Source organism: Nipponia nippon, unplaced genomic scaffold (genome assembly GCF_047370975.1).
Source record: "Nipponia nippon isolate SJK-2023a ecotype South Korea unplaced genomic scaffold, ASM4737097v1 scaffold_1, whole genome shotgun sequence".
NCBI classification, from domain to species: Eukaryota; Metazoa; Chordata; class Aves; order Pelecaniformes; family Threskiornithidae; genus Nipponia; species Nipponia nippon.
The window spans coordinates 69,650,183-69,676,505 of NW_028262290.1; the positions used below are offsets into that span (position 1 = coordinate 69,650,183).

General features: G+C 44.2%; 1 protein-coding gene across 1 annotated transcript; it reads left to right on the forward strand.

Annotated features, from left to right (window-relative positions):
- The first annotated feature begins 20,215 nt into the window (after positions 1 to 20,215).
- On the forward strand, positions 20,216 to 26,069 carry IRX2 (iroquois homeobox 2). The gene is made up of 5 exons (XM_087736607.1): positions 20,216 to 20,703; positions 22,524 to 22,929; positions 23,364 to 24,101; positions 24,799 to 24,866; positions 25,590 to 26,069. Exons 1-4 carry the CDS (start codon positions 20,461 to 20,463, stop codon positions 24,840 to 24,842), a joined length of 1,431 nt encoding a protein of 476 aa, XP_087592733.1. The 5' UTR covers positions 20,216 to 20,460; the 3' UTR covers positions 24,843 to 24,866; positions 25,590 to 26,069.
- Positions 26,070 to 26,323: the final 254 nt, after the last annotated feature.

Below are 26,323 nucleotides of genomic sequence, written 5' to 3' on the forward strand. Positions count from 1 at the left end.
CCCTGTGCCCTGCCTTTTGCAGATGCTAAAAGAAATGGTAAGTCTGCACAGCTGTTACGCTCACTGAGTGTGAGATCCTGACCATAACTGTACCCTGTGTGGATGGCACAGATATGGGAGATACAATTAGAGCATGGTGTAGTGGAATTGTGGAAGGTTGCAACGGGCACTGAATAGAAATGCAGACCTCAAATATGGAGGAAGAAGGTAAGGACCAACATGGATTTTTTTCTTATTCAAGAGCATCACCATTCCAATTCTGGTACTCAATAGATACACTGATGTTTCACATCCCCCTTAACATGTCACAGACAGCCAGATTTGGCTACAATTCAGTTGTTTAACACCACCTAATTATCCATAAGGTCTGAATTTTTAGTCTGTGTATTTGTTACAGGGCTTCTACTTCAGCAATTCCCCTCGGACATTTCTCCCATGGGTTTTTAAGGCACATCTGTGCCATTACATAGCTGATAGAAGGAACACATATCCTACTCCTGCTATTTTATCTTTTTTTTTTTTTTTATTTCCTGTATGGAAAGAGATCAATAAAAGATCATACTTTGTATCTACTTTTTAAAATCTGAATCTTTCTTATTTCCTGTTTCTAGACTGATACGCACCTTCATGAAGCTGAAACTGCTTTAATGTGTGCTTTTACATGTGCTTCTGTAATGATGAGGCTGTTTTGTTTTGTGATTATACATGCTTTTATGCCATTATGAATCCTGAGATTAATTTTCTTTCTTTTTTTTTTTTTTTTTTTTTTTTTGCTTAATTATTCCCCTGTAGTTCTATTAACTCAGTAAAATGTATTTTGATGGGAAAATGTGATTGCAATTATTGGTCAATATCATTAAGTTCTCCCTTTTCTGTGTTCCTTTGGGGCAATTCTGTAAGAACTGTCTCCTTTTCCCAGAAACCTGAAAATTATGTTTCTTAAAGTTTAAGGTCTTTTTATACCAATATCTCTTCCTTTTCTTTGTAAATAATTTTAGCAGTAGTCTGAAGTAGAAAGTGCGTGTACTCAGTGGAGTTCACAGATACTATGGAAAGAGGCAGATTGCATGATTCTAATGGATACCATCTCAGTAGTAGAGGGAATAATCTCTAGGTAAGGTATTAGATTGCTGTTAATGTAACCATGAAGGCAGAGGGTGGTAACAGGATAATCCTAGTAGATATACTCAAGTGTTTAAACCAGTTTTATGGTATCCTCCACACGATAATGTAAGCAAAAGGGGTCAGATAAGGAACACATTTTTAACCATTTGTATATTAGTGAGAGGAGCCTAGATAATAAAAATCACAGCTGGAGATGCTCTTGCCTGAGAAGGAATATTCTGCATTTGGTACTGGAAATATGATAAGATGGATGTTATGACTAAAATAGCCTTTCATACTTCCAGCTTCTTCCATAACGATAAAATGGGGAAAAAAGGCACGGACAGGGACTTTGCATCAAAGACACTGTTAGTTGTTTCTCATAGCTCAGAATGGGAGGCAAATGTTATGGATGAAACATCTACATAGCAAAAAAAAATTGGGGAAAAAAAAATCTACTGGCTTGTTTGTAGAATCCACAACAGAAAATCTACTCACAGTAGATAACAGCCTGTACTGTTCTTTAACATCTGCCCATAATGTGTAACAAAGCTAAAAATTTTAATAGGGGTGACTTCATCCCGGAAGATGCTTTCTCATCATCTCATGCATCACAAAATTTTCCAGAATTTCTAAAAATAATAAATGGCAATATCTTTATGCAGAAACTCCTGAACTCAAAAAAGATAACTCAGTTTTTGATCTTATTTAAATGAATTAAGAGTTAATTGCTACCATAAAGCAAATGGTTTCCTAGATATAGATATCATGATCTGATTGCATTTACCTTGTGCAGACAGAACATATCACCAAACTATGTACATATATATATATATATATACACACACACACACACATATGAACTTTGTGTAGGCTATTTTTTGGTATATTGGACAATGACACAGCCTTTGGTATATCGCACATTTAAAGTGGTAAGTATTGGCAAAATATACGAACTGTCAAAAAATAAAATCCTGGATACCCACAAGCATCGTTCACAAGTAAAACAAATTATACTGAGCAAGAAGCTATCCTAGTTAAAAAGAGATTGAAAACAAAATAGAATATAAAATATTAATATAAAGCGTGAGTAAATAACAAAGTATTATAAGCTACAAGTTGAAATATACTCAGCCTGAAGAAAGGACTATATGTCCAAAAGCTTGTCTGTTTTTTCCAGTTGCATCTGTTAATTTAGTAAAAACATCCCCTCCCCCTGCAAAATTTGCACTAAGTATATCCTCAAACAACCATGGATACAACAATACATAATAACAAAAGGAATTTAAATGTAGAGGACCAAGAAAAACCCTAGGTTATGTATGCTTATTCTAGATTGCAAACTGTAACTAGGTATGTATGTTCCATAGATATTTTTGGGGTTGTCATTTTAACAAAACACTATACCAGCCACATTCAATAAAGTGCCAGGGACTGAGAGTTTATCACCTTCAAAGGATGGCACATGAGGAAACATGCTAAAATGGTATAGTTTCAAATTACCATATCTTACGAAAGTGCTTTACATGCAAAAGCCTTATGGAAACTATTCACAGACTTTTGAATAACCATTATTATGATTTTGTAAACATGTGAAAAATGGGGAATTTTAAAGGTACTGAAAAACTTCCTGTACCAATACAATTCTGATAGAATGTTCACCCAACTTGGTTCAAGTAAAGGACTTTAAATTTAGGATTCTATTTATAGATAAGCTTGGATGAAAGAATGGTTGCTAAACAACCATTTTTGTCAAGATTACAAGTTTAACCAATGTGTGCTACCATAATAAACCCAGATTTCTCCAGAGCACAGGACACTTCAAAATTGACAGAGACAACACAGGTCAGGTTAAAACTAGCTCACTGAAAGATCTCAGACCAGGTAGTCCTGTTTCCAAGGAAGTCTTTTAGGGATTTCTTTTTATCCATATTGTTTTATGCATGTGCCAGTCATCTGAAGATGGTACAAAAATCTTTGTTAATAAGTTTTGCAGATAACACAAAGGTTAGTGAGGTAGATAATGAAGAGGATCATCAAGAATGATCTAAATAAGCTGCTTAAAATGCCACGCCCCAAAAAATTCATTTAATAAGGTGTATATATTACCAAGTAATATACCTGTGAATAAAGAATGAAAATTGTGCCTACAGGCAAGAAGTTCTACTTCAGAAAACTGTGGCAAAAGTATCAGTTAAAGATACTGGGGGTTAACCACCTCAACTACCAGTGCACATCTATGGCAAAACATAAAAAAGACTTGATGTGATACACAGATGTCTAAACCAGGAAAAATCAAGTGGAAGCAAGGAGGTGGTCTTGCCTCCATACACTGCCTTAACTGTCAAATCCTAGCTGTGAGGCTAGTTAAACAGGACTCCAAGCCAAAAAGCCGGACTGCCAAGTCCCTCCACACACACTGCAGGTAGAGACGGTCTGTGCCAGGGTTCACCCAGCAGAAGAAGTGGTGCTCCACTGGTGTGGGTCATCCCATATGGGCCTCTGACCAGGCAGTGATTTAATGGGGTTTTGCTTTCCTTGTAACAATAGTGTGAGGAGCGTTGGTGGAGAAATCCTCTCCAGCCAGTGATGCCATGGTCTTCATCTCTCCTGTGACACGCAGTTTAACATCTCTAAAAACTGAAAAGTTTAAATTTAAATAGTTTGCTTGGTAGAGGCACCTGAGCCACTTCTGGCAGTGACAGTTTGGGTACTGGAGACAGCACAGCTGCAGCCGGGAGCTGCCGTGCCTGGACTACGTTAGCTGTATCGCTTTCAGCACTGCTCCCAGTCTAATGCAGCTTTATTGCTTCCTGTAGCTGAGCTAATTTGTTCAGAGGTAGCGTGGGTATCTGTACAGCACTGCACCGTGTCATGTGCATATACCTTTTATGGCCTGTAATGCACGGGATGTCAGGCTAAGATGATCTAATAATCCTTTCTGGCCTTAAACCACATGAAACCATCATCAGTCAGTTCCATTAATCTTCCATGAAGGAAAATAAGACACCTGAACATAGCAAGACAGTGAGATACAGCAGTAAAAATGTTGAAAATGTTTCTCAACTTCACCCTGCTCTCTCTCTAATTCTGCCATAAATTACTGGCCCGAGTCATGCATTGTCCATGGAGACACCGAGGCGCTCTCAGACTTTATCAGGCTGCTGCAGAGGACCTAGATTTGGGCTTGCTACCTAGGCAGTAGCAATTGGCACAGTTTGGGGAGAGGATAAGAAAGAGAAGGTTGTACACAAAGAAGTCCAGTATGGTTATCAAAGCCACTGCATGGTAGCACAAGGACTTTAGGCAGCCCGTAGGCCCACCACGTTAGGTACTGTTGGCCATGCAGCCCTTGGTATTTTCATGAGCAAGAGAGAGAAACAAAAAATCTTGGACTTACTCCCTCTGTTTTCATGTGTCTCATGTAAAATGCACTGAGCAAGTCGTAATCTGGAAATGAGTAAAACCTTTGGATCAAAAAATCCGATGGATCTTGGCCAGTTTGTGCAGAAGTTACCAGAACACGGTCTCATTGCTCCATACACAGAGAACAAACAGCTGGAGGGCCTAAGTGTCCACGTGATGGGGGTTTGAGAGAACCAAGCCTGGGAGATGTGCTGATTTTCTCTTCTGGCATGTGAATAGGTTTATTTTGGACAGCATCTGTTTTATTTTTTTGTTCTCCGTTGTATGTCATGTTCCTTTAAAAAGGGAGTGACTAGGTCAGATGGACCCCCTGGAGGGAGCAGAGATTCCTCCTTTCCCTGGAGAGCAGATGAGCATGCTTGAGGACTGGGTGGGAGGAGGAGGAGGATAGGAGGAGCTCCCAGGCTTCAGGGTGTAGTGGAGAGAGGAGAAGAGAATGGGAGCCCTAGCGAGAAGATGGGAGCCTGCTGTTCATGGAGAGGCTCATGAAAGGAGCAGGGAACATATGCACAGCCAGGCGCCCTTGGCGACAGGAAGAAAAGTTCCTAGGGATCAGAGAGGACTGCGCGGAGCTTGCTGCAACCCAGAAAGTCACAGAGTTGACTGAAACCAAACCTGGAAGCAAGTACCCACCTAACACCCCCCAGGGGGAGAGGGTGACGCTGTGTTTATAAGCTTTTCTTTTCTTTTTTTTTTCCATCATCACAGAGAGAGAAAATGTTTCTTTATTTGTTAAGTTAAACTTTCTTGTTTCTGTTCCATACAAATTGTCTTTTTGAGTTTAAAAGACCCTTTGGTCTCTTCAGGGAGCTCGCAGTAATGAAAAAGTCTAGATCATCATCAAAGCCCCGTCTGTCCTCTCACAAGGCACAGAACCAGAAATGACCCCCAGTTTTGCTCCTCAGCACTAGAGATATGTGAATGATAGAAATACTGTGAAGCAGTTAATTATATTTCATCTGTAACATAAAACCGCCTCCAAAAAGTGCATGAAAAATTAGGAAAAAATATATTAGTTAATACCTCCTTAATAATTCTTCATTTAGTTTCAGTAGGTCGAACAGGGCGAAAAATGAATTTTGGTTCATTGGTAGTACAGAAAAAAAAAGAAAGGGTTTGTTTTGGATCAAATTGAAAATTATTTTCTTTTTTTATAGTTTCATGAAATATTGCAAAAGTGATGGAAGCCAAAATATTTTAAGTGGGTTCAAACCTTTTAAAACTGTTTTTCTCAAAAAATTGAATGGAAATTTCAAAAAGGAATGTAATTTAAAATGAAATAATTTAAATGCTTCACTTACAAAAACGTCAAAAGGAAGCATTTGATTCTTTCAGAAAATTACAAGGGTCTTTTCAAAGTGAACTACTCAACAAAATTAACACAATTTTGCAAAATGTTTTGGTATATCTCTGTCTCTGTTGCCAGAAAAAAAAAATCAGTTGAAAAATTTCACTCAGCTTCACAAACAAGCAAACATTAAGAGCTCAAAAGCATGTAAGCACTGAACTTTTTCTGGCCATACAGACCAGAAGTGCCCCTGAAGAGCTAGTTTAGTCATAACCAGAATAGCCTACCAGAAACCCAGATCTGTTAAGAAGAAAAATTAAAAACAGATATGCCATGAATGTTTTTGTTGCTCTTTATTATTTTCCATTTTTTTTTTACATTCCTTCTCCCCTCCTTTTGCCCAGTCCTTCTTAGATGCCTGTGTACCAGACATTCCAGGACAGAACATCTTGTGATCTCCACACAAATACCTCCCCCAGAACAATTATGGGTCGAAGTCTCTGCTGGCAGAAATTGTCTTCTTACTCATAAAGTGAATTATGTTAGCTGGGATTCACACCTGATAACTTCAGATACAGCAATTTCAAAAGCTTATTTTACAGAAAGGCTCAACTTATTTTGACAGTTTTTATTCCGCAGATTTTCATAGGCACGACAAAAGTTTCCTTTTTGGGGATTTGGACAGGAAACAAAGCCAGTGACAGCATCACTAGTGGATTTCAATTATTTAAGAAACTAAATTATTTTCAGGACAAGGTGAAGGACATGCAACACTCCCTTTGCAGGCTAAGGACTCTCCTGGATCAGAAAAAGATCTGAGAGGTTAAGCAGAAAAGAAAAACTTGCGGCCTTTAGGACAAACTGAGCCTACAGAGTATTTTCACACATTCCCAGACCTCCCAGAATCTACAAGCACATCAAACTGTGCTGGGGGAAGAGTGCCTTGAGCTAATGCTGACCTGAAGTGCTAAGCCATATGGGCTGCTGCTGTGCCATAGAGATGCCCCATCTCCAACTGTCAGCTAAGTCTATTAGTTTTAGTATCACACCTCAGGAACAAAGTTACTTTGCTTTTGAATCCATGCAGGCTCCCAAAGTACCAGGTATGCACAATTCTAGGTCACGGGGAAAAATACTGTGCAAACGTGTCAATGCAGGTTACATTTATGCTGTTCCTATTTAGTAATGCCGGATGAATGTGGACCACAGCAGGCACAAGGTTGCTGGAAAATAAACCAGGTAGAATCAGTCTGATGTCCCTGAGATAAAAAGTATCTGCTCTGTTCCTAATTGACTGAGTCCTGTGATGCTGATGAATTTATTTGGAGGACTTCTGTTGATTTCAGTGTTTCTTTTAAGGACAAATCTTCCTTTTGTTAAATCAATTTTATCTTTTTTTTTTTTTAATCTGAAAAACAGAACTCACTGGAAAGGTCTCTCACTTTCCTTCTTTTCTTCTTTACTTCTTTCTTTCTCTTCTACTTTCTTCTCCCTTTTCCTCCCTTTTTCTCTCCTTCTCTTTCTCGATTTACTCTTTTGAAGGCTTTTTGACATTATAGGAATACCAAGTTTGGTCTTTGCCATTTTATTTTTTTCCTGGAGCAGCTCTGGGAAGTCTTGTGTTCTGGGTGTTCTGGCACTGTTGTATAAAGAATGAGGATCTTGAACAAAGACTTTCTTTGCCCAAAATTGTAATTAGTTGCTGAAGTTGCTAACAAAAGCAGAGGCAGATGAACAAAATTACTCTAGACATTAAAAAGCTTGTATGATGACAGATTGAAGAGATAGGGACTGTTCAGGGAAAAAAAGTAGGTCATTTTTGTTCAAAAGAACAACCAGACTTATTAAAGCAATAAAAATTAGGTAAAAATAATATTAGCACAATTACTATGTCATTGTGTAAATCAGTGTTGCACCTTTATGTTAAATACTTTGCTCTGTTGGCTAAGTTACCATCACAAAAGTGAAGTGGGTTTTGAAAATTATTCTAGGTTTCTCAGCTCTTGCTACACTGAGGACAGCAAGACCTCATGAGTGGATGGAGCTTTTGATAAGAAAGTCCGTGTCTATTTACTGAACCTAGCTAACTCATGAGATTTACAGGATTAATTTTGTCATCTTTTGCGAAAGTCCAAATAAATTATGTCTTCCAATCTTCTTGTATTCACTCTTTTGTTATCACACCCAACAATTAAAAGAATGTGAATAGCTTACAGAGGCACAGATTTCTTTTACAGAAGCCATGGTGATCTGTCTCCATCATATTATTTTCAGCTGGGTCTTTTATAATTCTGTTTTTAATTAGCATTTCAACCAACTTTCTTGGTGCTAAAGTAAGAATTCTCAGCTCTGAATTTCCCAGAATAACCTTTACAGTAAAATACTGTTTGCAACAGAGCTGTTCTCTGAGAGAGCAGCTATTTACTTCTGATTTCTTCTACTTGCTTTTTGAACCCTTTTGACTAATATTTTATTTTTCAATTCTTATTTTCAAAATTCAGCATGCTATTTTTTCTATTATTTCTCACCTTCCAGAGCTTAGTTAACATCTAATTCCCCTGTAGTGCTACATGAAAGAAATTGGGTTTTACTGGAAACCCAAAGAAACTCTCCCATGAAGAGACCGTAGACAGGAGGGCATCACACATGGAGTAAAAGAGGATGAATGGAAAGGCGAGAGAGAGCTCAGCAATCGAGTTACAGCATGGAAAGGTAACAGTATGGTGGAGCAGGTACCTGGTTTATGATTCAGCTCTACTAGTCACGGACATGTAGGACTCTCGGTGCTTCAGCTGCCTAGCTGCGTGAAGCAGGATGTATGACCTGACCAAGGCCTTTTTTTCAAATGAACAAAAACTGAGCACAGTCTGGCCATGTTTCAGACAAATTGATTTTTGCCATCCATTTCCTCAAAGAATAGCAGTTCCAGCACAGATGAAGACATGGGATCTGGTTTTTACAGGCTTTCAGGCTCTGTGCTGTTTATAGTCGCAAGCCTAGGAACCAAATTCTTAATCAGTGTATTAGGTAGTCAGAAGAGTTTTCTTTTATCAAATATCAGCTGTGGCAGGGGTTCAGACACATACTATCCCAAATCACACTGAGACCAACAAGGTATAGGCTTCTAGGTATGTCATTGCCTTTGAAAATATCTTTTAGCCCCAGGAAACTTCTTGAAGCAATGCTCCCTAAAATCAAGGCCAAGATGCTGATGCAGCTTCTTCAGACAGATCTTAACCATGGGAACTTACCCCTCTGTGGTATTTTGATTCTGACCTGTCATCAAACCAGCTTCCCCAGCCAGCTTATTCAAAGGACAGTTCTGTGATCTCCTATATATGTCTGTGGGCAGTATGCCCACCAGCCAAGTGTCCTGTATGCTACACAATGGTTGGGTCTACACAGTGGAGGAAGTGCACTCCACAGTGCGTCCTACAGGCTTGAACCCCTGGTCTTCCAGGCTGACTGGTGATTGTCATGGTTTTCTTCATAGCCCCTCAAGAAATTATTTTGCTCAAATGGAAATGAAGGGTACGTGAGCTGAGACAGGTTTTGTCCTGACATGCTTACCTCGAATCCCCTGTGCTGACCCAGAGAGCACACACAGCCAATTTGTGAAGTGCACTCAATTTGTGTGTTGTTCTTGAGCTTTATCCTAAAAGTTAATGTGATTATTACATTTTATATACGGATCCTAGGATGAAACAGTGTGCGTTCTAATGCTTGAAACTAATTATTGTCATATATGTCTTATTTGATAGAACTTCTTTATATTATTCTACTGAAATATAGAGTTATATATCACAAGAATAATATGTACAAAAGAAAAACAACTTTTAATTGGGAAGCTCAATAAAAACATAGTGTCTAAAAATACAGAATATTCAAGTAGAGTAGCCAAAGTAACAATCTACCTTCTCTTGGTGTGCAATCCAGCCTTTGGTCCCTTGGCTGAATTTCCTCTCATGTTGTTGTTGACCCCCGGGCATGTTTTAAAGAACGAAGAAAATTCAGGTGATCAGTTCAAAAGTACTCTAAAGAACTGATTTTAAAGAGCTTTGCTGTAAATATCAATAATGGCATAAAACAAATGAATTAAAATAATGAAACACAAATGCTGCATGAAGGAAATAATTCATGATGCAGTTTTAATAAAAGTAGCTGAAAGAACAGTCTTACTGATGACACTTTCATATGCTTTAAGATATGAAGAGAAAGAAACATAGTCGGTCCTTGAAGAGATCATTCTTGCCCAACCTCAGACACTAGAGTTCATGGGTCTCATTTTGTTTCTTAAAGCAGGGACGAACATTACAGAATACTTCCTTTATTATCTAATCACTAGTATAAAGCTTCATTATTACAAATATGACAAGTGGATGTCTCTGATTTGCTCTCTGTCTCGTGGTTCATTCTGTGCAAAGTTTCACCTCATGTGTATGGTCTATAGTTACCTGTACCTGTCCAGTCCTGCTGTGCACTCGGTCCTGCCTTTTGGCTGGTGAAGTCGATTGTTTCCCTGGCCCTTCACCTAGTAATATTTTCTTTGATCTTTCTGTGCTTGTCCTCTTTTTTATGACTTAACTTATGCTGAAAGTCTTAACCTGAAAAACGTAATTTATATTCCTAAACTTACTAACGGATCTGTAAAAGTCTGTTAGCATTACTACCTCCCCACTAGTATTACACGTGTCCTATTTACTGTGTAGGTTAGGAGCAGTCCTTATAGCTGTGTGTTTGTGCTGCAGCTGGTGTTATGAAGTCTTGATCCTACATAATATTAAAGAGTAATCTTGAACATTGATGAAAGAATTCTTTTCTTCCTTTTTTTTTTTTAACTTCACTGACTTTTCCTATGAATGATATTGTGAGCCTGAAAACTAACCAGCAATCGTGGCCTACGTGTTCCATTGACAAAATACTAAGCAGTGACTTTAAGAAAAGTAAATCTGGTAAACAGTATGTGGCCAACTAAAGTGGAAAAGGGACAAAGCAAAAGAATAATAAAAGACTAGTCCCAAGTAAAAGTCATAGATTTGTTTCTAGTGTTAGTGGACCGACAGTTTTTTTAGGCAAACTCTGTTAAACAAAAATCAATTAAGAGAGCTGAAAGAGACAATTCCATTAATCAGGTAAAAACAGAACAAACAATTAAAACAAAAAAAAAACATAGTAAGTGTACTGTTTCTTCTTTCAATTGCATACTTAAAACAAGCATATTTACAAGGAAAAGATTCCTTTATAACCCATGTTTTTACAAGGATTAGAATTAATGTTTTATCCTTTCATACATGATTTTTAATCAAATTCATGGAAATATTTTTAGTGAATAGTGTTCACAAATCTGATAAGGTGAATAAATTCAACTGAAACACAAGAAGTGTTAGAAATTAAGTACCTATCCTTGGGGAAAAAAAAAAAAAGAAATTAATTGGTGTACAAGAGTATATGTCATATTAACTGTGTTTGTGCAAAACCAAAAATCTATTATACATTTTTACAAGAGTGGTGCTGAAGAATTTCTTAAATCAGTGCACTTACAGTATTAAGTTTTGTTAGTTTATAAAAAAAGCTCACTAAACCTATAGGGAAGGATATCTTATGTGACTGGCTATTGACCTGAAGTTCAAACAACAAGAAGCAGCTCATAAAGTTCTTTGGGTGAGATTATTGCCTTCTGAAGGTCACAAAGGCAAGTCCACTATCGCCAAGTCATGGTGTATCTGCCACGCTATTACCTTCCAGAAAAATCTCAGCTAAGTGACGGTAAGGGAGTAGCAACAGGGGAGGAAAAGAGTGAGAGAAAGAGGAACTTTTGGTTTACTCATTTTGAGAATCCAAGAGCTTTAAAAAACTAAAAGACCAGAACACTACAGAAATTTTGATGATCCCAGGGTAGAATTATTTGACACAAAATGTCATAGTGGAGGCTGCTGGTTAATCAGTTGGTTTTTTCTTCCCATCCTTATGACTTCCTATCTTTCATGTACAAGGACTCTACCAAATGGGTCCCAGATGAAAAAGTCAGGCAGTGTATTTGCATGAGAAATAAAATTTAAACATTGTGTACCTCTGGTGTTTGAGATAATGACATCACATAATTCTCAACAATAGTTTCAAAAATCCATGTTCAAAAGTGCAGAGGAGTCACAACCTTCCAGGACTTCACTAATTAGCAATTGGGGAACATCCAAGAAAAGAAAAAAAAGATAATTTCACTAATTTCCTTTTAGAGATGCATTAAAAGGTCATGTGTTTTAAGGCTGAGCGGCACAGAGCAGAACTCGTTGTCTGTTGATAAGAATGAGGAGATTTGTTTTTTGAAACTCCTGGAACCCACACTTCAAACATAAAATGTCTTTCTGAAAACTGAAGAAAATCTGTTGATTAGTTTGTGTTGGCATTAGTTTAATGTAGATCTTTTAGAAGACCTCTGTGAAACTTTTTTTCCCCCAGGTGTCTTACTACTAGCAAAACAATACAAGCTCTCCAAACCTTCTATAGAGTGAAGAGTCAGCCTATACACAGTATTTTAGCCACAACAGGATCCCACTGTTGCACTGAGCATAGCCAAAGACACAACAAAGTCAACAGTTCATGTCATTCTTAAACCCATGTTGATACCAGGAGTCAAAGCACAACTCTTCTTTTCACCTAGTTTTCATTCTGTGCTCCTACTGATGGAAATGAGTCATTTGTATGAGGAGAAATGTGCACGTGTTTAGACTTCTCAGTGGCAAATGGGCAACCAGCCTTTCCCAGATGAAAGAGTCTTCAAACCTGTACGGTTATAGGTTGAAAGCTAGGGACCAGATGATCTGTCTGCCCTTCACTTACGTGATGTGAAGGAAGGTTGTAAACTTGGTTCAACCAGCAGTCTACTGGAGCATTGCTACAAAGCCATGAAAAGCAACGAGACCATATGAGTAAACCTTGATAGCATTTTTTTAACAAGTTAGAAAGAGCGTTATATGTTTTTTGCTCATAACAATATTCAACATAATATTTGGGGTTTTTTTTGTTTACCTTTTATATATGAAGGACTAGTATTATGCAAAATCTTCCTCCCAAAATTCAAAGATTCTAAGCTGGAGTGAAGCTTGAAGGTAAAGAAAAAAGAAAAAAAAAAAAAGACTTTTGTAGTAATTCCTTAACTATATGTAAGAAACACTGGAAGTTCAACAGTGATTTAATGGAAATATCAATTTAAAGGAAAATATGAAACAAAGAACTTCAATTACCCTTGACTCTGCTCATTAAAGGAAGAAAATGCAAAATTATTATGAAGCTACCTGAATGTTTGCAAACTACACTGCATCAATTTTAAATAGATTTTTTTAATACCTATCACTAAACACACGAATATGTAATATTTTTCCTGATTATGACTACAGTTTTTCTGGGTTTTTTTCTGTCTACTTTTGGAAATATACCAGCAACCTCAAAAGGCTCTTTAACATACAATGGGGATAGTTGATTATTCTGATAAAGGAAACTACTTGGTTTTAAATGGATACAGAGAGGTCTCATCATTCAGGAAGGTTATTCATTGGAGAAAGTAGGACTTTCTGGTTCAGGAGTGGGGAATAGGCTTGATCTAGAAACGTGTTTCTGGGTCTACAAATGAAGGATACACATACACATATATACACACAGAGGTGAATGAATGTATGAATGAAAGAAAAGCACAAAGCAGGTGAGCAGGTGCTCTCTAGTGTTAAAAGTGGTGATCAAAAAGATGATGACAATTACAAGAAGAGGAAAGGATCTGGCAGAATGACTTCAAAATTGCCTAAAACAATTTTAACCCGACAGGAGATTTGCACACCGCTGGCATAAGTATGAGAAGAACCAGTAGAACTCCACTTACACACATCTACTCCAGGTGAAGCACTCCCAAGAGCCTGCCTACCAGTGCTCCTTGGGCACCAAAGTCCCCAAACCTACTTGTTGACTATTCCTGTGTCTGAAGAATCTGTTTTAACGTAAGCCCTTAAAATAAAGCAACCCTTCAGTTAAATCGTCCCACTTTTCCTTTACTCTGTCCATCACCCACTTTGCAAGCGTACCAGGCGCTGAAGGGACTCAGCCTCCCACTAGCGCTGAAGCAGTCTTTCCAAGACACGCTGGCCAAGTACAAAATCCAGAGGCAAAGTCGTGGTATTGACTGCCTGGCTCCCGCGGAGCCGGAGATGGGGGATGGGGAGGGCTTCTTCCCCCGGCAGCATGCGGGGCGGAGCGGGGGGGCTGCTCGCCCCCGCCTGACCCCCGGGCCAGCCCTTCCCCTCCCGCCGGCCCTGCCCGCAGCTCCGGAGGGCAGCCCGCCCGCCCCGCCGCCCACGGAGCGGGGATGGCCCCGGCGTAGCCCGGCACAGGCTGCCCGCTGCCGCTCGCACCGACCCCGACTCGAGGCGCTGCAAGGAGCGGCCGCGGCTCCGCGCAGGCGGCGGCCGAGCGCGCAGGCCGCTCCGCACGGCTCCGCGGGGGAGCGCGGGGCGCTGCGCGGGGCGCTGCGCCGGGCGGGGCGAGGCGGCCGGCTGCTCCGAGCCCCCCGTCCCTCTGCCTCCACCGCAGGGATGGCTCGGCGGCTCGTTCAAAAACCGGACGCACTGATTTAATTTCTTCTTTTTTTTTTTTTCTTTTTTTCGCTTTCCCGCTTAAGAAGGACAACTGTCCCACCTGTGGATCTTGTTCTCTCCCTGTACACTTGTTCTCTCCCTGAGAAACACTGCCTGCCTTTCAGGTGAAAATAGCAGGCTCCAGGAAAGCTTTGGAGGTCTTTTATCTTATACTTACGGATACGTATTTGCTTATATTTCCCTAAGCAGAAAATGACTAAGACTCTTAATAACAGTGTAACATATGGGAAGCAACTTTTCTAAGCCTCAGCTCTGCTTTTTAGAGGTCCGCTTTAGTTTTTGGTTTTGTTTTTTTTTTTTTTAACACTGCCCCCAATAGCGTCCGAAAAGGGGGGGAGCTAAATCTTCGTAAAGACGTGGCCCGTTATTAGTGCAAAATGTCGAAGCCACAGAAGCCTCGTCGGGGGGGGGGGGGGGGGGGGGGGAAGGAAAAAAATGAAGCTGCAAACAGGGGGTACGTTTCATATGTGTCTATTTGTGCGCGTTTGCGTGTTATAGAGAGTAGTCTAAATTCTCAGCGCTCCCCTGGGCAGACCCTTCTTGCAGTGTATTTTGGAAACGAAATACACTATTCCACTCTTACCGAACTGAAAAAAAAAAAAAAAAAAAAAAAAACGGGATAAGGAGAAAAGAAGTGACCATAATTCACGCGAACAGTCCACCTTTTAGTGCAGGTATCACGGGGCGACAGTTAGATAATATTGCTAATAAAAGTAATGACTGAAATATGAAAAGAAACCTCAGGGAAGGAGCTTACATAAACAATTACGCTGGCAGTGCTCGGGAGCGCTGGAGAATTCATTGCCACAGCGCCCCCTCCCACACACAGCTTGAACTAGCGATTTTATCCTGAAGATGAGGAAAGAAAAGTTCTTTCTTTTCCTTTCTCCCTTGCTGTTTTCCCCGCTTTTTGCTTTAACCCTCTGAGCAGATCCACGGCAGAACGGCTCGCCCAGCTCTCCCCGTCTCCCCTCCTTCGCACAGGTCTCTCCTGCAAAGCACCTCGCTCAGAAAGAGCCTCGTAAACTGGGCTCCTTTTACTAGAAAACTGGACAACTCCGCTTGCACAGTATGCGTGTGTCATTTGTTATTTTTAAATACAATAGTCTATTATTTCACGTCGTTGTCTCCGGGAGATGGTGGAGGTCCCCCACTTCACGAGAGAAAGGAGAAAGCATTCCCAGACCATTGTGTGGTTATGTCGCAGGAAACTGGTTCTGCTGCGCATTGTGCTGCATCTCCAAATCCCACCAAGTCCCACTTCGCTCAGCTTAAAAAGTTGCTGTGACCGGTGTCATGACAATTGGGCGCCTGGCTTTGTCCGGCTAACAGGCGTATGCGCCTCTCCGGGCCACGGGGAGCCCTCCCCAGGCGGGGAAATCTCGCCTTCACGCCAACGACATTTTTATTTTATGTTTTGTTTTTTGTTGTTCTTTTTTTCTTTTACCTGAGTAGAACTAAAAGGAGCGGGGTCCCGAGCGGGTGGCCCGCAGGCAGCCGCCCGGCTGCCGGGCAGAGGCGGGCAGGCAGCCGCCGCTCGCAGCAAGCGCTCCCGCAGCAGGGGCAGGAGTGCGATTCCCACAGACGTGGCTTTCAACTTCACTCGCCCGAAAAACTTCAGCCTCTGTCACTAGGGCAAGGAGATGTAGCTAATAAAGGACAAACCGCAAAACCTGTCTCCCAGGACGGCAATGAGCTATAGCTGAAAAGGGGAGGGGGGGGGGGGGGTGTGGGGGGGTGCTCTCGACTACCTTCTCAGCTATGCTGGAGCAAACTGAATTAAAGAAGACAAGGCGAAAGCACCGCTTAAAATCCGGGAAGGTAAACGATGAACTAATGAATAGATTATTCAAATAAAAACGCAGTGTGTAAAGTCTTAATGTCTCTGTGTAGGCATGTTAATTTGCCACAGTTATTACCAATAAAAAGTGCATGTAATACTATTCTACTGTTTAACAGCGCAAGTTAGACGGCTTTTTATTAGTAACGGGTAGTACTATGGGAAAATTAGATTTCGGCGGTGGATCCAGGCAGATGAAAAACCTCTTCCCTGCGAAAGGCATGCAAATCACACAGAGATAACTCCCAGAAGAAGTTAAATACAGCCACGTACGCTGACCGATATTTAAAAACGTTATTGACACGGTTTTCTGGTTTGTTTATCGCAAAGACTTCGCCGGCTATATTTAAATGACCCCACTAGCTATTCGTTCTCCACATTGTGCAGAGTCAAATTAGTGGTGTACTTGTGTAATAAAATGCATACCGTCTCCTTGCAGTGGGTAAATCCATTCCTTTCTGAAGCCATACAAAAGTTATGCAAATCAAATCAACGCAAGAACTTGTCTTTTGAAATGATAATATTTTAGTCCATTAATCTCTGCGAAATTAACCCCGTTTCTGTATATAAAACAATATTTTTGGACTGCACAAATTAAAACATCAGAAATATAATCTGTTGCTCTTTGTGTTTGGGGGAAGGGGAGTAATGTTCCTGATTTAAACATTCCTCCCACCGAAATCACAAAAAATGTATTTTCATAGAGGAAAGACGTGCAGATGGAGGCAAAGCCAGCACCTACGTTTTACACGGACGGGCACGTATGCCTAGCGTGTATAACATATGTATATGCGTGCAGATTTGTATGGAGATTTGTATCTCTCGTGTGTGTGTCTGTGTCCGTGTGTCTATGCGTATCTACACACACTCTGAACTGAATTATATCAATTCTCCTGGGATCACGGTATTTATTTAAGTACTCTTCCCAGGTCACAACTGTAACACTCACTTAATAGCATTAATCCCTTGTTATAATGTAAACACAACGGCCATTGTATTCCCAATCTGTACTGTTCCACTAATTATTAAAGCGAAGGAACTAAAAGCAATCAATTCGTGTAGATAAATACTTACTTACACCACTCCTGCTGGAAAAGAACAGACTTGGCTTCCCAAATAAAAATGCAGAGAGTATAGCACATTTTGCAAGGCATGCAGGTTGACTTAGAGAGATTCATGTATGACTTTATAATGTTATAATTAATTTTGCATTCTCAGCTCTCCAGCTGCTGCTCCGTTCAGAAGCAGAGCTCATATACTTAGAAATCGGTCTGCGGAACACAGGAATTGACTATTCAGATGTAATCGCATGATATCGATTATTCCATAGAAGTACTGAAATATGAATGTGTTTTATATAAAGCTCTTGTTTTTAGAGTTTCTATTTTTATTTAATGTATGCGCATTAATCACCAAGCAGGGAAGCAAACATCTTTTCTGTGATCTGTTGCACTGAGTTTACCAGCTGTTTATCACTCTCTTATCAGGAAGTCGGGAGTTAATGACAAGAAATACCTGTTGGTGTTAACCTCCTCCCCCTCACCTGCTTTTTTAAGGATTGCCTCTTCCACAGGCCAACTGATAGATCTGGATAGGAATTAATCCGGTATGTCTGGTGGCCAGATCTCTACTGCTGCGTGCAGGGGCAGGAGTAAACTGGTATGTGGGCTTCACAGAAGAGGAGGAGAGGAAGGGAAAAAAATAAAAATTCAGATAGAAAGAGAAAAATGGAAAGCTCGGATTGCTTCAGACAGTAGACGCATCCCGATACTTGGCCAGAGTTTCAATACGGCGTTTTCCCCGGTGTGTCCGTGAGGCTGTTGAAATGGCTTCTCGAAGCGTAGTTTTTTATTAGCTGCATGTTTAATTGATTAACAATAGGCTGCCCTGCTAACCCGCAATTCTGCAGCTATTGCCATCTCCCCTCCTGTCGGTGGCGAGCCGGTTCCCCGGCGTACCTCATCAGACGCCTTTTCTCCATCCTGCCCAACTGAAATTACCTGAGGTGTTCCATGAAGAAGTCGGCCGTAAACGTCAAGCGACTTCATTTGGTTGAATACGGGATAGGTGCTCACTCACAGATGTTGGAAAAATAAAACACACGGTTTGATGAACATTTTTTTCCCTCTTTTTTTCTGAGCGCCTAAACTAATTTTTTTCAGCTCGTCCCGGGCTGGTAAGCCGGCGCAGGTTGCGGATGAAGGGCTTGCGGGAATCGCGGTGGCTTGCGGTGGCTTGCGGTGGCTTCCAGCCCCGCAGCCCCGGCGGCCCCGTCCCTACCTGCCGGCCTGATCCTGCCCCGCCCGGGCGGCGGCAGCGGCGGCGGTGCGGGGCGCAGGTGCGGGCCAGGAGGCGCGGAGCGGCCTAGCGCGCCTCGGCCCCGCCGGCAGCGGCTCGCTGGGGCGGGCAGGGCACAACGCCGTGCCCCGGGGCTGGGGGGGAGTGCGGGGCAGGGAGTGGGGGGAGCCCCGGCACGGCCCCGGGGGTGGGGGGGCGGCACGGGCCCGCCGGCTGCTGCAGGGCGGCGGGCCGGCACCGCGCTTCGTCCCGGGAGGCAAAGGCCAGAGCTCGAGTGCGGGCAGTTCACCGCCAGTTTCTGAAGGGTCCCTCTAGACTAATCGCTAAAAAAAATGCACGCGCACATATAGGTGTTTATTTATGTTTGCACTGAGAAGAAAAGAGCGGTGCCTTCGCCTCGTCCTCCCGTATCCGGACCGGAGCAGAGCCGGCGATGGCTAGAAGCTGATGGTGGCCAGGGCCGAAGGGAGGGGGCAGAGGAAAAGATTACGTTATTTGGGAAATTAATTACATCGTGATCGTACTCCAGGAGATTTATCTGAACTGCACAAGGGGGGAAGGGGGAGGTGAGGCAGCTAGCCCCCCGGAAGGAGTCACCCGGGCCTCTTCCCCACGCACCAGACCAGGAAGAATAGAAATGAAAGAAAGATGAGGATTTTTTTTTTCCCCCTTCATGTGCAAACGCGCTCCATGACTAGATCTTGACTGTTTGTGGCAACTTATAAAACTATAAAGCTCTCGCTGCCAGGAACAGCACGATCCTGGATGTGCTGCTTTGAGCAGTTGCTCTTCTTTCCTACCATATAGGGCAGTACTTTTACAAAGTGCTCTTCCCTTGCACACTGCCCAGCTCCAGCGAGCCTGGCCCTGCTACCCACACGCGTGCAAATGCACACATCTAAGTTATCTGTGCATATAGCGCTTCGGCGAGTGCGTGTGTGAAGGGATGCATCTATTTATAATACATATTCTTTTTTGTTCCCCGCGTGGATATAGAAAGAGGGAGAGAGGGGGTGTAATGGAGAGTGTGCGAAAGAGTATTTATGGCTCCGCGAGTCCGGAGAGGAGCTGATGAGCAGTATCATCGCTTGGCTTCAGCAGCGTGCTCGCAGTCGGAGAGGCTGGCTTGCATTACAAAGCCTGCCTTCGCTGCCTCCTTGCCTGCCTGCCTGCCGGCCGCGGGAGGAGACGGGGCCGGAGCGGGAGGGGGCGGGCCCGCCGCGCTATGCAGATGAGCGGCGGTGACGGACAGCTCTGTTTTCCAATGTCCCTCAGAAACTCGAGTGCTCCTTCCCTCAACTCTTCACTTCAGACTCTATACTTCCCCCAAAATACAGGCTCGCAGGCGCTGGGGGAGCTGGCTGGGAGAACTCCATATGCAGCAGCCACTTTTCTGATTTCGGGGGCTCGCTTCTCTCTCTCCCTCTCTCTCCCCCCCTCTCCCTTTCTGTTTCTCTCCCTTTCTCTCTCTCTCCCCCCTCTCTCTCTCTTTTTATTAACCCTCTCCTCTTCCTTCTCTCCCAGATGTCCTTCCCCTCCCGGTTAGATTTCTGACCGCTCGATTTATTTTCCCTTTTTAGGGGGTGTTCTTTTTTTTTTTTTTTCCTCCTGTTTGTTTTTATTCTGAGGGGGTGCGCATGGGGGGGAGCATATAACAATTCTGATTCTCTACATAACTGCACAGAGCCAACCGGGGGGAGAGAGAGAGAGAGAGAGAGAGAGAGAGAGAGAGAGAGAGAAGGAGGGAGGGAGGGAGGGCGGGAGAGAGGGAGAGGGAGAGCACGAAAGCAGCGCCAGGAGCAGCGGCAGCAGCAGGGCCGGTCACCCTCGCCCCCTCCCTGCTCCTGTGCACGCCAGCGCAAGCCATGTCCTATCCTCAGGGTTACCTCTACCAGCCCCCCGGCTCGCTGGCTCTGTACTCCTGCCCGGCGTACGGGGCGTCGGCGCTGGCGGCCCCCAGGAGCGAGGAGCTGGCCAGGTCTTCGTCGGGATCGGCGTTCAGCCCTTACCCGGGATCGGCAGCTTTCACCGCCCAGGCGGCGGCCACAGGCTTCACCAGCCCGCTCCAGTACTCCACAGACCCCGCCACGGGATTCCCCTCCTACATGGTAACTACCGAAGAGAAACCCTCTCCTTCTTCATTAGCATCCGCATTCTCATCCTCATCATCTTCAGCCTCTCTCCTCACACACTCGCCATCAGCCCCCGACACCGCGCCGCACAGCCGGCCGATCCGCACCGCCGCCGCCTCCGCGCTGCCGGCGCCGGCCGCGCACCGCGCTGCGCGCCGCCGCCTCGCAGCTCGCCCGGGGCCGGCGGAGACGCGCGGAACCGGGCGGAGCGGAGCCGAGCCGAGCCGAGCGGCGGGCCGGGGCCGCGGCCGGGGCCGGGGCCGGGGCCGGGGCCGGGGCGCCGCCTCGCTCCGCTCCCCAGCCGAGAGCGGTGCCGGCGGGCCTGGGACACGGGCTCGCCCCGCCGTTCGCGGAGCCGTGCGGGCGCCCTGGTTAAAGCAATACGGATCGTCTCAGTCAGTTGGGTTGGATGCTTTCATTCCCCCCCCCCCCCCCGCTTTCTCTTTTTCTTTTTTCTTTTCGCTGTGGTAGGACAGGGGAGGCTTTATTTCTTCTTTTTTTTTTTCCTTCTTTTTTTCCCTCTTTTTTCCCTCTCTCTTTTTAAGTCGGTGTTCAGAGGCGCTGCGGGCTTTATCCCCGTGTGGTTTTATTTACTTTCAGTGTGTTTTGTGCTAATGGTTTAACTGGATTTAGGAATGAAAAGGAGCATCTGTTTGCGATCTGTGAGCTTCGCTTAAGCCCAAGATGGTTGTGGTGGCCGCAGTTTCGGATTTCACTTTCTTCTTATTAGTTAAAAGGAGCATTTGCAATTGCCTGTGTGTGCATTCAGTGCATAAACTATAGAAATAAAACCATAAACTATATAAATAAACTGCACGTCTAGATGGTTATATAATTTTATAAACACACACACAGAGTCAGACACGTATCTAGTCCGTACACACAAAGACCTGTGCCCGGAATTTAAGACCGGAGCCGCTGTCGAGATCCTAGGAGGGGATGGCAGCGGGGTAGCTCCCTCTCCCTGCAAAGTGACAGAGAAACTACTTGCTTTCTGTCTGTAAAATACGGTGCATAAATTGTCGTGCAGTCTTTATTCGTGGTGGTATAAAAGATCTGAGGACCTCGCTTGCTTGTTTTTCCTGTTGAGAAGCAGTAGGCGAGTGGCTGGAAGTTGCAGCGAGGTTGTGAACTGTGCGGGATATCGGGTGATGGTGCGCCTGTGACTCGCCGATCTGTGGGATTCAGGGACGTGCTGAAAGTTAGCGAGTTCCTTAGCGATATCTTTAACTTTTCGTGCATTATGCAGACTTAAATAAGCGCAATTTAAACGTTAAAGGGCGAATTAAAATGCTAATTACATCGCATTTGAACAATTCGAAACGGTGCATATCTTCTGATTTGCAAATTGGATTTGCAATGCATTAGTGCAGTGAATTGCTAAGTGGCGGCTTTGTTGTATTTTCTATAGCAAAAAAGGAAACATCTTTTGAACCTTAGAGAGAAATGTAGATATCAAGACGCTACCTGTAGGGCCTTTAAAATGTCTGCGCGGTTCAAAAATTATATTGGGAAATATTCAATTACAAGGAGCTGAAATTAGTCAGAAAGATTAAAACATCGCCGATTTTAAGCGCGTGTGCCTGTGTCTGTGTGCTGGGCGGAGGAAGGGCGGGGGGGGGGGGGGAGGAATCGCAACTTAATGGCCTTTGGGTGCTGCTTCTCCCCCTCATAGAATATGGATACAAGACACCATCCTGGGGAAATACAAATGTAACCGCCGATCTCGCCTTGACAACTTACTAATGGCTATCAGCAATAACAAATTGCCAACCCCACCGTTTTGTTCTGTCCAGGGCTCCCCTTACGACGCCCATACGACGGGGATGACCGGAGCCATCAGCTACCACCCGTACGGCAGCCCTGCCTACCCCTACCAGCTCAACGACCCTGCGTACAGGAAAAACGCCACCCGCGACGCCACGGCCACGCTGAAGGCCTGGCTGCAGGAGCACCGCAAGAACCCCTACCCCACCAAGGGCGAGAAGATCATGCTGGCCATCATCACCAAGATGACCCTCACCCAGGTCTCCACCTGGTTCGCCAACGCCCGCCGGCGGCTCAAGAAGGAGAACAAGATGACCTGGGCCCCCCGCAACAAGAGCGAGGACGAGGACGACGACGAAGGCGACGGGGCGAGGAGTAAAGAGGAGAGTCCCGAGAAGATGCCCGAGAGCAACGAAACCTCCGCGGAGGACGAAGGTGGGCGCGGGGTGACCGCGGCCGCGGCGGGGTGGCCCCATCCCGCCCCGTCGCGTCCCCCCGGGAGCGGGGCAGCGGGGAAGGGGGGGGGGGCGGCGTTTAACAAAAGCGACCCCAAAACGTGTCCCGTCCCGTCGCCTCCGGCTGCTCCGGGCGCTTGTCGCCGCGCAGTGCCGGCGGCCGGGGCGGGCGGGGGGCGGCGGGCGGAGGTGCCGCGGCGGCGCCGAGCAGGGGGCAGGCAGGGCGGTGCGGGGTGCCGCGGCGGAGCTAGCCCGTGGGGAGGGATGCTTCTCGAAACGGGATTGCAGGGAAAACGCCGGGGGGGCTAGCGTCTCCCTGCTCGCCGCGGTGGCGGTGGCCGTTCTCGCTTCTCGCCCGCTGTCTTTTGCCGCCCCCCCTGACTCTGCCTTTCTGTGCCCGGCGGACCCTCGCAGGGATCAGCTTGCAAGTCGACTCGCTGACGGACCACTCCTGCTCCGCCGAGTCGGACGGCGAGAAGCTGCCCTGCCGAGCGGGCGACCCCCTCTGCGAGTCGGGCTCGGAGTGCAAGGACAAGTACGAGGACATTGAGGAGGAGGAGGAGGAGGAAGACGAGGAGGAGGAGGAGGACATCGAGGAGGAGGGCAGCGGGGAGCGCGACCCGCCGGCCAAGCCCGTCACCTCCTCGCCGCTGGCGGCCGTGGAGGCCCCGCTCCTCGGCCACCCGCACGCCGACGCCGCCCGCAGCGCCAGCAAGGCGGCGCTGGGCGGCCGCGCCTCCCCCGGCCCCCCGACGCCGGCCAGCAAGCCCAAGCTCTGGTCGCTGGCCGAAATCGCCACCTCGGACCTCAAGAGCCAGACCCTGGGCCAGGGCTGCCCGCCTGCGCCGCTCTCCTCGGCCACCCCCGCCTCCGCCCCGCACAGCGCTGCCTACTCGCCCTCCTCCCTCCTGGGGAGGCATATTTATTACACCTCACCTTTTTATAGCAATTATACAAACTATGGGAACTTCAACGCTCTCCAGAGCCAGGGAATCCTGAGATACAACTCCGCAGCAGTGGCTTCAAACGAGGGACTAAGTCAGACTGTCCTAAATGCCAGCTCTGTCCACAAGCAGAGCAGTGACTCTTTGAAAACGATCACTAACCAGCTAGAACAACATTACAGGCCCTCTAGTTATGACTCTAAGAAAGGTAGGTTACTTGGTTTTGCCGCTTTCTTCCCCCTTCCCCCTCGCCCTCCTTCCCCGACCCGTGCAAGTCCTTTATATGCTGTAAATACTGAAACCTTCTCTGGAGAAAACAGTGAGGGCACTGTCACCGCCACCACCGCCGAGTGAAGATGGGCAATAGTGTAATCTGGGGATTAAAAACGGCATGTCGCCGTCGTATCGATACCTGCCTCTAACAACCGAGAGAAGAAATGTAAAAGACGACTTTCAGATCAGTCTCACAGGCTGCAGAGGCAGCTTTTAAAAGTCGTTTTTAGATGGAAAACTACACACAAAGATATCCAGAGAGCACTGGTGTCATTGCCCGTATTTTTTTTTTCCCCCGACAAACTGGTTTTGCTTTCTTTGTTTCCAGTATTCTCACGGTTTTTGCAGCTTTGGGTTCAGATAATTGCTGACCTTGGACGTGAAATTACGTGGACCGTGACAATTTTAACTGTTTTTTCTTTTTTTTTTCCCCCAAAAAAAGTTTTGCACTAATAGAAATATCAGCTCATTCTAACAAAATACTCGAGATACGGGCAATTATAAAATATGGGCCAGCCTTTTAAACGACCCAGCTAGGAATTCTGCGCGAGTGAGGGCTGGGACCTCCACCCGCTGTATAATCTAGTTAGCTGGCTGTGTCCTGTGACTAACTGACGGTTATATTTTGACAGATCCCACCGAAGTCTGCACAGTAGGAGTACAACCATACCTATAGAAGTGCAATCACACAGCAATGCAAGTAAGTGAGAACGTTTTCTATTACACTGATCATTTGGCATCAGGTCTAAGACACGCTGCACAGTTCTAGACTTGCTGAACGTTAATTTCTTGCTTCATTACTTAAAAGTCTGATTACGAAGTAAGACACTCTTTTCTGCTGTTTTTTGTTTGCTTGTTTTTGGTTTTTGTTTTTGTTTTTTTTAAAAAACCTCTCATTACGGCTTTTCTTTCTCGGGTTTGTCTTCATTTTAAAGCCAGGTTAGACAGTTCCCTCACCTTGCATACTCTTCGCTTGTGTAAGGCAAAGCCGTAAGGACTATTTAAATGTTACGGAAAGCAAGCTTTAGAAAAAAATATTTTTGAAGGTATCGTTGTTGAAAAATAAGGTGCTTGTGCTCACGTGGCAGTGCTAAAATTGTACATTCCGAGTGAGGCTTCACGCAGCGACCCTGTATTTAAAAGAAAAAGGGACAATTATTAGGGATCGACATGCATCTTAAGCAGGGGATGTTATCTGTGAATTGCCTCTTGCCTGGCTAGCAACGGCACTCAATACCTCCGCTACTGGGGGCTAAATAAACAACAAAAAAATCGCCTTGCCGCTATTTTTTCAACTAATTCTTTTGTTGGAAGAAATTAGACGAGTAAGAATTTCGCCTGACTTCCTTTTTTTTTCAGTTTAATGGTGTTAGTGTGTAATTGAAGGATTTTTGGATGATCTGGTTTTTTCCTTGGTCCACAGGTAGGTGTCACAATTGCTTTGAAAAAAGTCAGCAAGCCATCATCTCTCCCCGAGCTAATATATATAACAAATCTCTAAATCCGGATCACATCTTGTGCCACTGTATAAAAGAAGACCACAGAGCACTATTAAATCTTCAGACTCTAATTATTAAACCAGAATTTTGTTGGACATATGTGAGTTTGCTGGTATAGTATAGTTTCCCCAATGTATGTGTGACTTTTGAAAACAGATCTGTTTTTCTCAGGATATCTTGAATTGATCACTTCATTGCCACGGTATATATTCGATAGGTGTGATAGGATTTATTGTAAAATTTATTTGTAAAAGATGTATACAGTAGAGATAATAAAGACGTGATTGGAGAACTTGAGTCCTTACAAAGTGGAAACAAATTTGATATTTATTTTTGTAATGATATAAAGCTTCTAGTAATTTATGCAAGTTGTATTGCAATGGAATCTGAACTTTTTGTAAATAAATTTTGCCTGGTTTTTATTTGAAACGTTGATGGTTATACAATCTTTGGTTGTTTAATGAGAATTCTTTACTAATTTATATCTCTAATTGTAAATAAAAACAGACTAGTCTGCAACAATATGGTGTTTTTCGTTCATTTCCCTCAAAATAATAATCTATTATTTAGAAAATGACGAAAGTTGTAATTTCAGTAGTAGAGCTTAGACCATAAAATGAGTAAGCAATTTAAATGTGTTGCAAAAGATATGCTTTGC

What these genes read in the sequence shown, in the direction of transcription:
- IRX2 (XM_087736607.1), top strand. Translation starts at nt 20,461, where the DNA reads ATGTCCTATCCTCAGGGTTACCTCTACCAGCCCCCCGGCTCGCTGGCT. An exon ending in CGGGATTCCCCTCCTACATG is followed by an intron (nt 20,704 to 22,523) that starts GTAACTACCGAA and finishes TGTTCTGTCCAG; the next exon opens with GGCTCCCCTTACGACGCCCA. An exon ending in AACCTCCGCGGAGGACGAAG is followed by an intron (nt 22,930 to 23,363) that starts GTGGGCGCGGGG and finishes GGACCCTCGCAG; the next exon opens with GGATCAGCTTGCAAGTCGAC.